Below are 15,521 nucleotides of genomic sequence, written 5' to 3'. Positions count from 1 at the left end.
CTCATCTTTTCAAATACATGTAGTCGAGAGTTTTAGCTAGTTTACTTCACTTTATCATGTAGAGAAAACTGCTGTCTCGTTCATACTAATACAATCCTAAGTGGTACACAGCCCCTCGTATATTCTATAATGCTCCGGGATAAGGTTGAAAGTGTCACATTGGTTGAGGCTGGCAGGGCTCCTGCGGTCCACCTTGTGTTTGGTGAACTTATTCATTTAGGGGTGAAGAGTAAAATCTGATATGTATTATGCACTCTGTCTAACGGGTCAAGCACAGTAATATATAACATGTTCTGTTCAGTTTGTTTGAACATACTACATCAGTGTGTGAGAGACCTGACACTTTCTGCTTAGTCTGACGCTTATAACAAATATCAACTGGTATATATCACAATCAAACGTGTTGATTAAGCAAGTGTTTGTTTAAATGTCTATCTGTGTAGCTTTACTTTCAGCACTTCAGGATGGTCTCGGGGTTAAAGTGTGTTCACTTCCTGTAGGATCCAAGCGATGGCTGGACTGGAGGAGAGAGATCGAGCTGCTGTCAGACCTGGCATACTACGGTTTAACCACATTGTCAGGTCACTAAGAAATCTCACTTTACTATGTTCAACAAATCTGTTATTGTAACTAATCTGTAATAACTGCTATCACACTGCTTTATACATGCTTCACTTATTTTAAATACTGCTACTGGTACTCGTTGTGGTCCCCCTGGATATGTATTTTTGTAAATTATTTTATTTTAAATGTTTTCTTCTATTTTATGCATGCCTCTTAATGAATATGTTTGCAGTATTTGGCTCTTTTGCTGTAACAATGCCATTTCCCCTCTGTGGGACGATTAGAGGTTTTCTGATTCTGATAGTTAGTCTTCTTGTGATTAACTCATGTCCTTCTCCCCCAGGTTACCAGACCCTGGGCGAGGAGTATGTCCACATGGTCCAGGTGGACCCCACTAAACACCGGGTCCCCTCCCGGGCCAGACGGAGCCTCTTTGTCCTCCTCCACTCCTTCTTCCCTTACCTGCTGGAGAAGGTGCTGGTGAGCCTGGAAAACGAGCTGGAAGGCGGGGGGGCGAGGCAGCGGCAGGCCGCGTCCTGGTCGTGGAGCCTGGAGGCCTGGCTGAGGAGGGGGGTGCAGAGGGTGGTGGGGCTGCTGCCGGAGCCCCAGAGGAGGGCCTGCCTCCCGGCTGTGTCTGTCCTCCGGCAGGCTCTCACCCTGCTGCAGCACCTCCATGTGGCTCTGTTCTACCTCAGCGGATCCTTCTACCACCTGTCCAAGAGGGCGGCTGCCATCAGATATGTACGTCATGTAGATTTCTTTACATGTCATTTATATCACATATTAGACCAAGTAGAAACATATTTTTTTATTTTGTAAAATTCTGATACAAGAGAAGGCCCTATGTCTGCATTCATACTCTCACTCTCTCAACCAAACATCCAGTGCTGGAATGTAATTAAGTACATGTACTGAACGTTTTAGGTATTCTACAATACTTTATACTTCTACTATATTACATTTTGGAATCAAAATTGTACTTAATACCACTACATTTATCTGACAACATGTGTTACTGCTTATACAACATATACATCAACCAATGAATTATGATGTACTTATGTGGATTAAGATCTCCTGTAAAAAGTCACTAAAAGTAATTTAGCTCAATTTTTATTAACTGCAAAATGTAAATAATGAACACATGAATAGATCACTAATTATAATCCAGTAATGTTTCCAAAAATGAGCGTTCTGCTTAGTTCTAAAACTTTTGTAAGTTTACTTAAGTAAAGTAATGAATGCAGGTCTTTTTTTCTTGTGAGTATTTCTACATTGTAGTATTATTCATTTTAATTTTGTAAAAGATCCAAGTTCTTCTTCTGCCTCTGTACTAAGTAAACATTTGAGGTACTTGTACTTCAGTTGAGTATGTTTTGAATTATCCTACTTTATACCAATATTGTACTTTCTAATCCACTAATTTATCTTACAAGATCGCATATTGAGGATATTAATACACATTGTAAATCCACTAAGGTTATATCATTCTATTATATAATGTATTATCTACCCAACAGTATTTAGTTATTAGAATGAGCTCCACCTTTACCAGGTTCACATTGAAGTGACACATTATTGCATCAATAATTGTAATACAATAATAAAACATGATACTGAAATTGGTCATACTACATAAGAAGCTCTTTTAATCTATGCTTTGAGTATATATTTGAGTAAAAGATCTGAGTACTTCGAATATCAGAGGTCATGTTTGCTACCGCCAGTATGTGTTCATTAGTAATTACGATCAACAGTCAAAAGGGGCTGGATTGTAAATGTTTTTTTGATTGTTTGGGCTTTTGAGTTAAGTGCATGATGAGGTCACCACTAAGGATGTGTTTGTGTGTGTATAGCTGCGTGTGTCGGGGCTCCAGGGCGATGACAGCACCATCAGGAGCAGCTACAGGCTCCTGGGGGCCCTGTCCCTGCTGCAGCTCCTCATCACTGTGAGTCTGCAGCTCAACAACTACAGGAAGAAGCAGAGAGCCCGGCAGGAGTGGCAGCTCCACAGGAACCTCAGGTACACACTGCCAGAGAACACACACTCTCTAAACCTGCATTCAAACTACTCATCCTTCATCTGAAGGCTCATCTTTCAGTGAGATATGTTGTTGCTTACTGAAGTCGTTAGAGTTCTTCTTCAAATCAATCAAACCTGGCCAATAGTTGTTCATATTTCCTGCAGCACAGTTCTGGCAATTTTTTTTTTTTTCTTATAAACAATATATTTATTGATTTTCCTTAATTTCTACAAACTCTGTAATGACACAACCAACACATGACAAATACATATCTGAGATTTTTCAAGGGAACTAACTCAAATATGACGTTTAAAGTGAACATATTCTGTTCAGCTTCATATTAGTATGTATGTAGTGTCTCTACTTTAAAGAGTCCTCTCCTGCTGATGTTCAGGTGTATATCAGTATGTAGTGTCTCTACTTTAAAGAGTCCTCTCCTGCTGATGTTCAGGTGTATATCAGTATGTAGTGTCTCTACTTTAAAGAGTCCTCTCCTGCTGATGTTCAGGTGTATATCAGTATGTAGTGTCTCTACTTTAAAGAGTCCTCTCCTGCTGATGTTCAGGTGTATATCAGTATGTAGTGTCTCTACTGTGACATGTCTCCATGCTTTAATGTTCAAAAAGCTCTTTATTTCTCTCATACTGCCTGTGCTGCAGCACCTCTTTTCACCCTCTGTCTGAAACCAGAGCCCAGTCTGCTCTGATTGGTTAGCTGGCCGGCTCTATTGTGAAAGGAAAGGGAAAGCCCCAAAGAGCATAATAGGGTAGTAATATATATTTTTCCGAGCAAAAAAAGAAGTACATCATATAATGTGCGGCTGTGGCTCAGTGGAAGGTGTGCTGGTCTTCGGATCAGTTGAGCACTGGTTCAATCCCTGCTGCACTCAGCATGTCGTTGTGTCCCTGGGCAAGACATTTCACCCCACTTTGCTCCTGTGGGGATTGCCCAAAGTGTGTGTAAGTCACCTGAGACTTACACATGTGGTGACATGTGTTGTAATGACATGTCATGTAATATCATAATTTACTAGCAGCAGTCGTTAGATTTCTACTTAGCAAACCTAAAATCAAAGACATGCCATATCTAAATGTCGGTGAAAAATGTCCCCCATTTGATCTAATATTTTAGACGAGTATTGTGCAGTTTACAGGTGATGAGTCAACCATGTCAAACTTTGGTTTTTCATGGTTGATATAAAGGGGACATTGAGGAGCTGAAACAGTGCCTGATTAGGGGATATTTGTATCCCGTCTTTTATTCTAAACTGGATTGCTTTGGATTTGGCACATATGGATATATTCTTGTCATAATTCCACATATCTTCCCATGTCAACTAATTGATAGTATGGTAACATTTAGTTGAAAGAATTTAGTTACGCAATTTCTTTAGATCTTAAGTGAACTATTAACACAATTGAGAATGCTGATTGTACTCCCTTAGAATCACCATGTGTATATCAGTGTCTCACCCAGGCAAAGACAAAACACAAAACTTTTATGGTGAACAAAATAAAGGGAAAAAAAGGCATGCCCGTGGAGGTATTGGAGAAAAACTAACTTTTTCTTCAAGAATTCATTGGGTGAGTTATTGATTTATAAAAATATCTGGGGGGTGAAGTATTTCTTTTAGAATTGAACTTTATTTAGAAGTGTTGCGCTGCAGTGAAAATTGTAAAAAGTCTGATGCTGAACTTTTTGTCTGCAGTCCTCAGCACACACACAGCGGGGGGGGGCCCCAGGGGGCCAGCTGTATGCTCTGCCTGGAGGAGCGCAGACACTCCACCTCCACGCCCTGCGGACACCTCTTCTGCTGGGAGTGCATTACAGAGTGGTGCAACACCAAGGTCAGCTGCAGCACACCCACGATACTCTCAAGCATATCTCACTCTGTATTGTCTAAAATCAGAATCAGAATAGAAGCTTATTACCAAGTAGGTTCACACACCAGAAAGTTGCTTTGCTGTAAATGATGCATACAAAGACAAAAATAGAAGAATATGGTTTATTTTTTTAAAGACAGGAGCAAAATAAAGTACTATTATAAAAGCTATTTCAAAGACTATTGTAACTATTTGAAAATGAAGGACCATATTTACACAAAATATAAATATGTAAGGAACTGAGTACAGTCAAATGAAATAGGACAAATACAAAATAGAAAGCGATGCAAGTTTAAAAAGAGTTAGTGTGGAGGAGAAATGTGCAACTTGTTAAAAGGGTTGTGCAGGATTCAGTATTCAGTACTCGCAGTATGATGTTCCCATGATGTGCATTAGTGTAATGTTATTCTGGGCTGGACAGTAGTCGGTGCGGGGGGCCGGGCCTGGTTGATGAGGCCGGTAGCAGAGGGGAAGAAAGTGTTCAGGTGGAGAGAGGTTTTGGTCCTGATGGATCGCAGCCTCCTGTCATGAATGGAAAGACAAGAGTGTTATTTAAAGAGCTTTCTCTCCAACTCTATTAAATATTCTGCCCCCAAAAAATGTATCACAAGGTACGCAGAGGTTTTCATGTTTCATCTTGTTATCAGAGTGCACTGACAAGTGTGAGAAGCACAAAACAAGCACATTACTTTTAAAGGGATCACATTTCAAGCTTTCTTGACGATGCATTGAACGCTAACTTTTTTTGACTCACTTCAATTAGCTGACACTTTGATCCAAAATCAATTAAGATGATCATTTTCAACATGCCTAAAAGCTAAGTGCTTCATACTGAAGTGAGATTTGTGTTTCTCGGCCAAGGTGCAGTCGAAACAGCTGGCTTTTCAGTTTGCGACGGAGGATTTGTAGACTTTCGTTCTACCATTTTGGAGTCAAGATAGTAGACAGGTGTGTTTTATAGCTGAGGGGCTCGATTGGCTGTTGCAGAGTGAAGTGCACGTGCTGGAGTGTTTGGTTTAACCATGTCCTGGATGAAGGAAGACTGGATCCCCTCACAGCACGGTAGACCAGCACCAGGGCCTTGAAGTGGGTTCAGGCAGCGGAGGAGGGGGGTAGTGTGGGAGGATTCTGGGAAGGCTTCAAACCGGTCGGGCTCCTGCATTCTGAATTAGCTGCAGAGGTGGGATGCAGGAAGTCCAGAGATGTGACAGTGAGATGGAGCCTGGACCAAAACATACAGTAGGTCTCCTTCTCAGTCAGTAGATGTATCCTCCTGATGTTGTAGAGTGGGTTGTAGCAGTGATGTTAGAAGTGAAGTTCAGCTGGTCGTCCAGGGTCACACCCAGAATCCTTTGCAGTCTGACTCTACAGAGGTGCTGATGAAAGGTCATGGATGGAAGGGTCCTTACCTGGAGGAAGAGCAGCTCTGTCTTGTTTAGGTTAGATAAGCAGAGCTTCCTATTTGATGTATTGTTGAGATTCCTTTTGTGGCTGCTAATGAAGTGAAATGAGGACACCACACTTTATCACCCTGCGTGGCCACACCCCCTCTGGTCAGGGTAACACTGAAACTGCCTCGCAGCAGCAGAAAGTTCCAAACTTCCCCCTTTAATCATTGACATTAAGTGGTCTATAAATGCCCCCGAAAGTCAGAGGCAATCAAAAGCACTTCCTCTCTTAGTTTAAAATAATAACTAAATGTAATCCAAAAACACATTAAGACAGGAAGCCTCAAACAGAAGAGCCATTAAAACCCTAACATATTTAACAGTGCTTTCTAGCAGTTAAAAGGAACATCTGTCTTTCTTCAAACCAGAGCACAGAGCCATGTTGAAAACATCACATCATTCTTATTTTCTGTCATTCTTCAGCCAACACTCGCTAAGATAAACATCACCAGCAGCACATTACCTCTGAATTAGCAAGTGGCCAAACTTTCAAATGAAATATGTCTGTTTTCTGGTTAATGTGCTCTCCACAAGCTGCTGTTTGTGTTCAGCCAAATAAGAAACAATGATCTAGCCCATCGTGATATCAAAATCTTACAATACAACATGTTATGCTTCTCATAACAATGCTTTAGGTTACTGACATGTGGCACAGTCAAAATGACTCAGAGCTTCATTGCACCCTAAATCATTCTACCTTTGTTTTTCTTCAGATAATTAAAGATAAAACCTTAAGTGAAATAAATGTCAGTTTATTATACAAAATACAAATAGGGGGGGGGGAAATGGCGGGTTGAAGTTGACTTGGCATTGATTAAAACTACACCAAATATATGAAGGTTAAAAAACTAACTTGTGATGTGTCTTGCGCAGGAAGTGGGAGTGGTGGAGGGTTGCCGGGGCTCTGGTAGGGTCATCTGATATACTGATGGGGGTCACACCATCCACTGATTAAAGCTTTTCATTTTTAACCATCAGGCAAATGTGCTGATACTTTCTGCTCTTTATTCTAGAGCAGGGGTGGACAAACTTTTTGGCTCGGGGGCCACTATCAGTTTTAAATTTGGCAGACGGGCCGGGCCTCGCAGCAGCAGAAAAATATTTAGCTGTCCACTCCTCATTATACACTTTGCACTCAATGTTGACTTTTCTTTTCTTTGGTCCACTCATTGTTGCAGGTTCAGAGGTGAATTATTGCATCATTGCGTCGTCGTTTGCGTCATGACGTAACCGTTTACGTGTCTTCTTATGACCCACACAGCGTTTTAGGTGGCTGATTTTCTCCGCAACACCGCTCACAACAACATCAATAGAGGACTGCGTCGGGTAGTTTTTAATTATACGAAGCCAGATTAAATTAAATAACTACTTCTCCAACCTTGTAGCTTTCTCCAGAGTGCCGTGGTGCATTGTTTATTAATGTGGTTCAGCTGCATGACTGCCCGCTGCAGTGCTGCTCGTCTACCAGAGTTTATTCTCCCGTTAACTCGCGGCAGCGGCCGCTGTAAAGTTTTCATTGTCTGACTGTCACACAAGCAGCTGATAAATATCCCCCATCCCCATAAGTGAATGTGTTTTAGTCTGATAGCTGTTTGGCATCACAACGCTGTTATGAGCGTTTCTCTGGCATTCTACAGGTGATGTTAGCTAATCAGACTATCTTGGCTACTTGTTGCTATCATATTGTGGCATAAGCCGTTTTCTACATGCATATTTTACCGGCGTAGTTTTCGTTATGATTTTACTTGTGATGGCCACATGTAGCCCATGTATTGATTCCATCCGATAGTTGCAATAATACAAAACAAAAGGAAAACGTCTGCCTCTCACAATGGTCAATAACAGTGAACGGATGGTTATTAAAGTAAGATCAAATAAACAGAATCACACTAAGCCTGGTTAGTGTTGCCTGACTTTAAGTGTTTTTTATAAGTGTGTGGTCGCCTTCTAGTCACTTTGCTCAGCGCTACTGCTTGTTACAACTTGTATTCGCCGTACTCGCCATGAACTGTTATTGCTCAGGTTAATCTCGCCCCCTCCAATGTAAGCGTGAAATATTTGGTTCTTTGATCTTGCCGGGTTGCCGAGTGGGGCCAGACTCCAGCAAAGGTAAATTGTGTCTCGAGTGCACCATCTAGTGGGATCAACTGAAATGCCGGGTATTGCAAGAAAAAGGCAAAATGAATGCAGTCTTTACTCTAATTTGGACAATTTTTTACCAATATTCGGCGGGCCGGATTTAAAAGCCCAACAAGTATGTGGTCCGTGGGCCTTAGTTTGCCCATGCCTGTTCTAGAGACTGCCACTACCACTGTGTACACATGTATCATCGTCATTAAACAGCTTCAGGTCGGCTATGTTTGCTAGTAGACAGCTGCTAATGAAGCTCTGTTTAAGGGACTACATTATGTGCAGTCATATCAATCCACAGAAAGAAGTCAATTTAACATCATCTGCGGACAACAAACATCAGTTTTCTGTCCCTCTCTACACACTGTCCCTCTCTGCACACTGTCCCTCTCTGCACACTGTCCCTCTCTACACACTGTCCCTCTCTGCACACTGTCCCTCTCTACACACTGAGTGTTGTTTCTCCCTCCCACAGGCGGAGTGCCCCCTGTGTCGGGAGAAGTTCCAGCCCCACAGACTGGTTTACCTGAGGAACTGCAGCTAGCACACAGACTGGTGTACCTTTGGAACTGCAGCTAGCACACAGACTGGTGTACGTGAGGAACCGCAGCTAGCACACTGACTGGTGTACCTGAGGAACTGCAGCTAGCACACAGACTGGTGCACTGATGCGTGTTAACCCTCTCAGGAACACGTGGAGACACAACAGAACTTTGTGCCAACATTCTGCAGTTCTTGAAGTATAAACCTTTAGCCTCTTATTATTTAAAAAAAAAAATTATGAACTGCCTCTTTTGTTTATTTTCAACAGAAGTTGCTGATTGAGAATAACATTATTGATTGTATCAGTCGAAATTGTGTAAATATAACCTTTTAATTCATTAAAAACCTTTGATTGGAATAAAATATGGGTCAAATATGTTGCTATTGCTCACGAGGTTTTTAATCAGGGTAAGACGGACATGTTTTTGATTTAAGATTTATTTGCCCTACAGTATTTATTATCTTAACATTCACTGGTGTGTTTAGTCTTCTTATTTTGCTATAAAAGCTTGACTGTTGTATAATACAAGCCGTGTCAAAAGATGTCACAAAACTACAGATGCATAAAGATCAGAATGCAGGTCAACTGAGATGATGGCTTTTATTGTTACCAAACAAATCTGCTTAATGCTGTGGCCCATTGTATCATTTAGAAATACATATAACAAAATCTTTACCCTTTGAAATTAATTTAAAAAATACAATTATATAATGAACAAATATTGTGTGGTTCCTTAATTTTGCAGTTTAATTTATTACACTTGTAACTTGCGTATTATGAAATAAGCAGGAGCTCCAACAAGCCGTTTAGGACACAGAGTGAATACACATACTATACAGAGATGCTGTATGAGAAACCAATGTGGGTTTGGAAAATTGCGCAATATAAATCTATTCTAGTAGACCTCAAAAATTGAATTATGATCAGTAGAAATGGCCATGACATGGAACCTTTAAAAGAGGCTAAGGCGGTTTTCGATACATTCTGTACGGTAGCAGTTAAAAAAAATCTGTCTGTTTTTCAATCATAAAACCAACAGAGCCTGGGGAGGAAAGCTGGGTTAACAAAGACTGATGATAACAACCGTTCAGGTACAAGTTATCTGGTGAGGCTTTTGGTTTTTATCGTCAGCTAAAGGAAATAAAACCTGGCCCTGAATTTGCTTTGTAGTTCAGCATCAGGTGTCACAAAAAATTCCTATTTATTTTAAAGATTTGTCTTCAAATATCTCTGGAGACCTTTGCACACCTCCCTAAACTCACATTCAGCAACAACTTGTCTTGTTCTGTTGTGTTTTATAATGTCAGTGTTAGGACCTCTCTCTCTCTCACACTTTACATGTTCATAAGAACTCTTAGGTCACGAGATGGAAAAGAAGATAAGGTCAAAGAACTCCAACCCAACGGATGATCATCTTAAGAGTGCTAAGTCTCAATAAATGACAAGTGTTCAAACCTCTGCAGTCTTACACAGGCAGAGAGCAGTTACTTCAAAAACAAGGTAAAGGCTTTGTAGTTAATACCTAATAACCCGGAGCCGGCTTCAGGTGATTCAATTGTACTTAAATGGTGAAAAATTTCCCCCAAAACATAGTTCGAGCTGCATTCAATAACTATTTTTCACTTTTTGCCACTAGAACAATCTGAAACAGCTGACATAATCTGACTCTCCACATGAAGAAATTCCAAAGATGCACCACTGTATCTGCATTTTGCTGTGCAGCCTTGTGTTACAGAATAACAATACATGATCCTTTAACACTTAAATATGTTATTGCTTCTACATTGTCCATTTGTTATAGCTATGAAATGTGATTGTATACAGTCAAATGTGTTTATGTTAAATACAGTATTGTATCTGCAGATATTAGTCTGAGTTAGTAGTGTAGTGAAAAACGGTAAATTTAGTAAAGAAAGAAATGTGACCACCCTGTATCGTACAAAACACAAATTCAGTATAATAATACATATACACCGTTACAGTAAAGCAGAGACAATGTAAAGAACACAGTAAAGCTGCTTTACTGTTAAACATCTTACAGTACTGCCAATGAGTAACCACAAACACAATACAACCTCTAACAGTGCACAGACCAGAGGCCCAAGTATCACTCGGACCCTTGTTTGTGCTGCTCTGGTGATTTACGGTGATGTTAGGAACATTTCAGAGTCTACAATCATAGCCTTTTAAAAACGTCCCATAACACAATAGGCTGCTGTCTGTGAAGCCATGTGTCTCCAGCCTGCCCCCCCAGCCATCTGAAAACAAACCTTGTATTTGGCATGACTCTTAGACAGTGCTAAGGTAAGTGTGATATGGAGAGAATGGGATGTGTGCAGACAGGTTCAGGCTCTGTTTGTTGTGGATGCTTAGTGATAGACATAGTCATATCTAATCTCACACACAGTCTTGACTTCTCCTGCAGTGAGACGACCTGAGAGGATGCTGTCACTCAGCTGAAGTCTATTAACCTGCTGTTCTCCAGTTCATTTTTAAATGTACAATGATGCGTAAGGTTCATCATTTCATAAAGAGAGACAGGGTACATATCATTGGAATTTTTTGTGTTATATTGAGACAACATATTTATGAAGCAACATTAGAATTTATTTGGAGTGTGTTTGAGTCCGCTTTACCAAAGTACTTGTGATGGAAATATCTGTCTTGTATCCACAAAAGTATTTTGTGTGTGTGTGTGTGTGTGTGTGTGTGTGTGTGTGTGTGTTCTAGCATTACTATACTTGTGGGGACCTAAATCTGTTTACACAGTCACGTGTGGGGACTCGCCTCCCTTATGGGGACATAATGGATGATCATCTTAAGAGTGCTAAGTCTCAATAAATGACAAGTGTTCAAACCTCTGCTGTGTGTGTGTGTGTGTGTGTGTGTGTGTGTGTGTGTGTGTGTGTGTGTGTGTGTGTGTGTGTGTGTGTGTGTGCGTGTGTGTGCGTGTGTGTGTTATGTGCACACAGCAAATATTATTAATATTCAGTTCATTTAGGGTTACAGGGTTAACCCTTGGTTGTGCAGCCTGGTGGCTACAGGCACAAAGGACTGTCCGGGGCGCTTAGTGCTGTGCTTAGCCGGTGCGTTTCAAAATAACATTAGCAGCTAAACTCGACATTAATGATTTTCTGAACTTTTCCCATAGCTGAGGCTAGCTGCCAGCCCTAAAGAGTGTTAACACCCAACATCCAGGCCTCACACACCCTGGTGGCTCCTCTGTGATGACACCCAGCCAGGTCCCTCTCTCTGCTGACACCCCCCCCATGCAGAGTGTGACCGGCAGTGGGAGCAGATGCTACCAGGCCAGCTCCGATCCCTGGCTAATTACACCCTGAAACAGAAACTTCTCTCTGCTTCGCCAGTGTCTTCAGGGAGATAACAGAGGCAGGCTGTGGATAATAAATGTATAATCTGCAGGATGATCTCCACTGGAAGAGACGCTGACTGTGAGATACTGCTCCTCCATTTATGAGTTTTGCTGTTTGTAGTGGTGCAAATACAAATTAAATAATTAAGTTGGTACATCCAGTTTTACAAACTTACCAGAGAAAACAAAAGACATTATTCTGCTTTTTGGGTTTTCCCCCTCCTGTAGTGTTCTATAGGTTTCTGTGCATGTAAATGGTCTGCAAAGGCTAAAATCCCCGTGTTCCCTCCAGAGGGAGTTTCTTATAAATACCTTTTTGAATATTACGCATTTAAACATGTCACATTTGAGGCAAAAAATATAAGCATTAACCTGAACATTTGCATAATATGACCTCCTTAACTCATATTCTACACATCAACTAAAATACGATTTACACCAAAAGTAAATGACACGTACTTTGCAGAGGAATAGATCAATAGAACAAATCGAATTCACTTGATAAATGATAATGTGTTACTATAGGTTAAGCTAGTATAAGTAATTCAAATGAGCTTCACCAGATGCAACATTAAAGTGGTGAAAACATGAAGATATCAATAATTATAATACAATAGTTTAATATGATTCTGAAATTAGCAAAACTGCATAGTGTGTTTTTTAACTTTTGTAACTTCATTACAATTTATTGTAATTTTATTGTAATTATTGTAATTATTTTTTGTAACCTATGGTGTCTGTTTGTGGTCATCGGGCGCCCCCTGCTGGGTTCTAGGATAAACTGCTCTGGGATTTTGCTAGGTTATAATCACAGGACAAAGAAATACTCACATCTTTTACTTACGTAAAAGTATTATTTCCACAGTGTAGAAATACTCTGTTTCTTGTAATATACCACATTATTTTACTTAAAATAAAATTGCAAAGATATTATATATTACGTGACTAACGTAATGTGATTACGTTATGATTATTGACGCATTCATTTGTTAAAGACTTTAGTTGGAGCTAACTTTAATGACTCTTTATACTGCCAGGTATCTTCATACATGAATATACATAATAATTTATTAATAATGTCGAGTAAGAAATACAATATTTGCTTCGAATTGTAGTGGAGTAAAAGTCTGAAGTCATACAGTATTAAATCCTATACAATTTTACTGCATTCGTCTGAAAGCTTTAGTTACTTTACAGTTTAAGATTTATGCTAAGACAAAATATAAACCATTAATAAATCAACAGGGTCATATAATTATAGGGTTAAATATCCAGCAGCAGAATACAACATTTTATACAATGAGCTCTTTTGTCAGCTGTGATGGACACATTATAATGCATCAATAATCATAATGAACTCATTTAATATATTTGATATATGAGGGGCCATTTATAACAAGTATGTTTTGTTTTTGTACTTATAGTAGGCTACTATAGCAGTATGATGCTTAGACTGTTGTACCGTTACTGAAGTAAGATTTTGTATGTCTTGTAACTGAGTATTTCAAATGTTTGGTATAGGTACTTTTACTTTAGTACTTCTTCCATCACTGCCTTTAAAGCCCCCCCCCCATTTTTTTAAATGTCTGTTAAACTTGTTCCTTCAACATACAGTACCATCACACTGTGGTGCTAATATGATGTGTGAAAAGTCTCTCAATATTCTGCAACATCTAACAAAGTGCATATGAACATTTTTCCCGTGCAGCAGGAGCAGAAGTCTTATATTAATGTTTGAATAAAAACATGTTTTTCAGCATGCAACTGTTGCTTTTTAGGTTGAGTTCTAAAAAGGGGTAGAATGGAGTAGTTTGTTGGTAGGCAGTTATACTTTGTGAAAGATGCCTGTCCGTGGAAACCCTGAACTGAGAAGGTTTTTTGGAAAATGACACTGTGGTCGAGCTCAGATCCCTCCGGTGCATCAGGTAAGAAAGACCCAACACAAACCAAATGAAACAGGAAGCTGAATACATCTGCTTTGAGACACACTGTTTATATCAAAGTGTTTCCAGCAAACAGATCTAAAACTGAACGTTCAATGCAAAACAATTCATTAACATTGTTGAACATTTAGCATACCAGTGTCTGTTAGCTGAGGCCAATATAATTACGGTATCTCACCACTCTTAAATCCGTTTTCCTTTTAAAATAAATAAATTATTGTAAAAGATGTGTGTTCACAGTAACACTGACAGCCCTGGTAACTCTGTTCTGGAGTTCATCGGTGAAGGCTAAGACCGTGGCTGTGAAGATCCTAAAGAAGAACACAGATTACCTTCAGGACACTGAGAGAGAGGTAGACTTTGGGACTCCTTTTGATTCTTTGAAGACAGTTTCCCTTGCTATGGCTGGGTCTTCTCCAACAGAGTCTATATTATGAACCCTCTTTTCTCTCCAGGTGGCCATGATGGAGGTCATCAGTGTCCTGAATCCAATACACAGTAAGATGGTGAAGTTCTTTGAGCAGTTTGAACATTTGGGACAGACCTGCCTAGCGTTTGAGATGCTCGACAAGTGTCTCTATCAGATGATGCTAGAGCGATACTGGATCCCACTGTCTCTGAACCAGATCCTCACCATCGCAGAGCAGGTACGTTCAGTTTTAATGTAGGACCAATGATGTATTGTTCTACATCCACATTGGGCATTAGTGAAGGAAACCTTACATAGTAGTCTAGTTGCCATCTGAGTCCTATTGTGAATCCGGAAAGGCTGAGAACCCCAAAGTTTAATGTTAGAAATGTATAGTTCAGGTCCCCAGCACATAGAAACTGCTTGATGCTAACTTGCATATGTTGGGCATTTTGCACAATTAGCATAATGTACGTGAATTACCATTATTTACCATTATAGCTTATGTGAACAGTAGTTCAATGGCTTGGACGGTTTGGACCATTTTGAGGCGGTTTTGGTGGTCATTGGGTATGCTCAGCGCCGTATAGACTGAGAGTTACGTCATCTCCGTTCACTCCAATGGAGCACTTTTTTACAGCAATGGCGGATCGTGGAGCCTCTCAATCGTTCCCCGGAAGTTAGCGCCAAGGCTAGCAGAGCTGTAGAGTTGCAGCATAATAGACCGTTCGTGACGGACTTTTAAAGGTAAGAAGAAGTTTAAAGATTTATATTGCGGATATTATCAGTACATCTGATTCAAATTAACATGTGTATTAAAGGATGTCAGTGGATTATCCCTAAATTAGTAGATTTAGGGAACGTTTACAGATAACAGATAAAGCTAGGATTCCGGATCAAGTTAGCAACACACGTTGAACAGCCTTTTAATTGTAAATTCCGTTCTCTTAATGTCATTTCGTCCAACGTTGTTGAATTAGAGAAAAGGGGCTTCTAAAAGGGATTGTATGCGGGGGTGGAGGGAGTTAAATATTAGATAAATATAACTTTGGTGCGTGTAAGAGTGAGTGTTTTTAGCAGAGCCATATTGTGTCCTTGTGATTATGTTGATTATTACCTGTCTGTATAATGTTGCAGCTCAGCTGATTTTGGATTGATGGCAAAGGGAGAGGGACTTAAGTGAGAGAGAAAACACAAGGTAAG

The 15,521-nt window shown here is 40.1% G+C and overlaps 1 protein-coding gene across 1 annotated transcript; it reads left to right on the top strand.

Annotated features, from left to right (window-relative positions):
• Window positions 1-383: 383 nt before the first annotated feature.
• pex10 (peroxisomal biogenesis factor 10) lies at window positions 384-9,248 on the top strand. The gene is made up of 5 exons (XM_010775030.1): window positions 384-581; window positions 908-1,305; window positions 2,421-2,587; window positions 4,297-4,435; window positions 8,525-9,248. The coding sequence occupies exons 1-5, from the start codon at window positions 428-430 to the stop codon at window positions 8,591-8,593; spliced, it is 927 nt and encodes a 308-aa protein (XP_010773332.1). The 5' UTR covers window positions 384-427; the 3' UTR covers window positions 8,594-9,248.
• The last annotated feature ends 6,273 nt before the right edge of the window (window positions 9,249-15,521 follow it).

Source organism: Notothenia coriiceps, unplaced genomic scaffold (genome assembly GCF_000735185.1).
Source record: "Notothenia coriiceps isolate Sejong01 unplaced genomic scaffold, NC01 NC01_scaffold00015163, whole genome shotgun sequence".
NCBI classification, from domain to species: Eukaryota; Metazoa; Chordata; class Actinopteri; order Perciformes; family Nototheniidae; genus Notothenia; species Notothenia coriiceps.
Note: the sequence above shows the minus strand (reverse complement) of the source record. Positions and strands in the feature narration are given on the sequence as shown.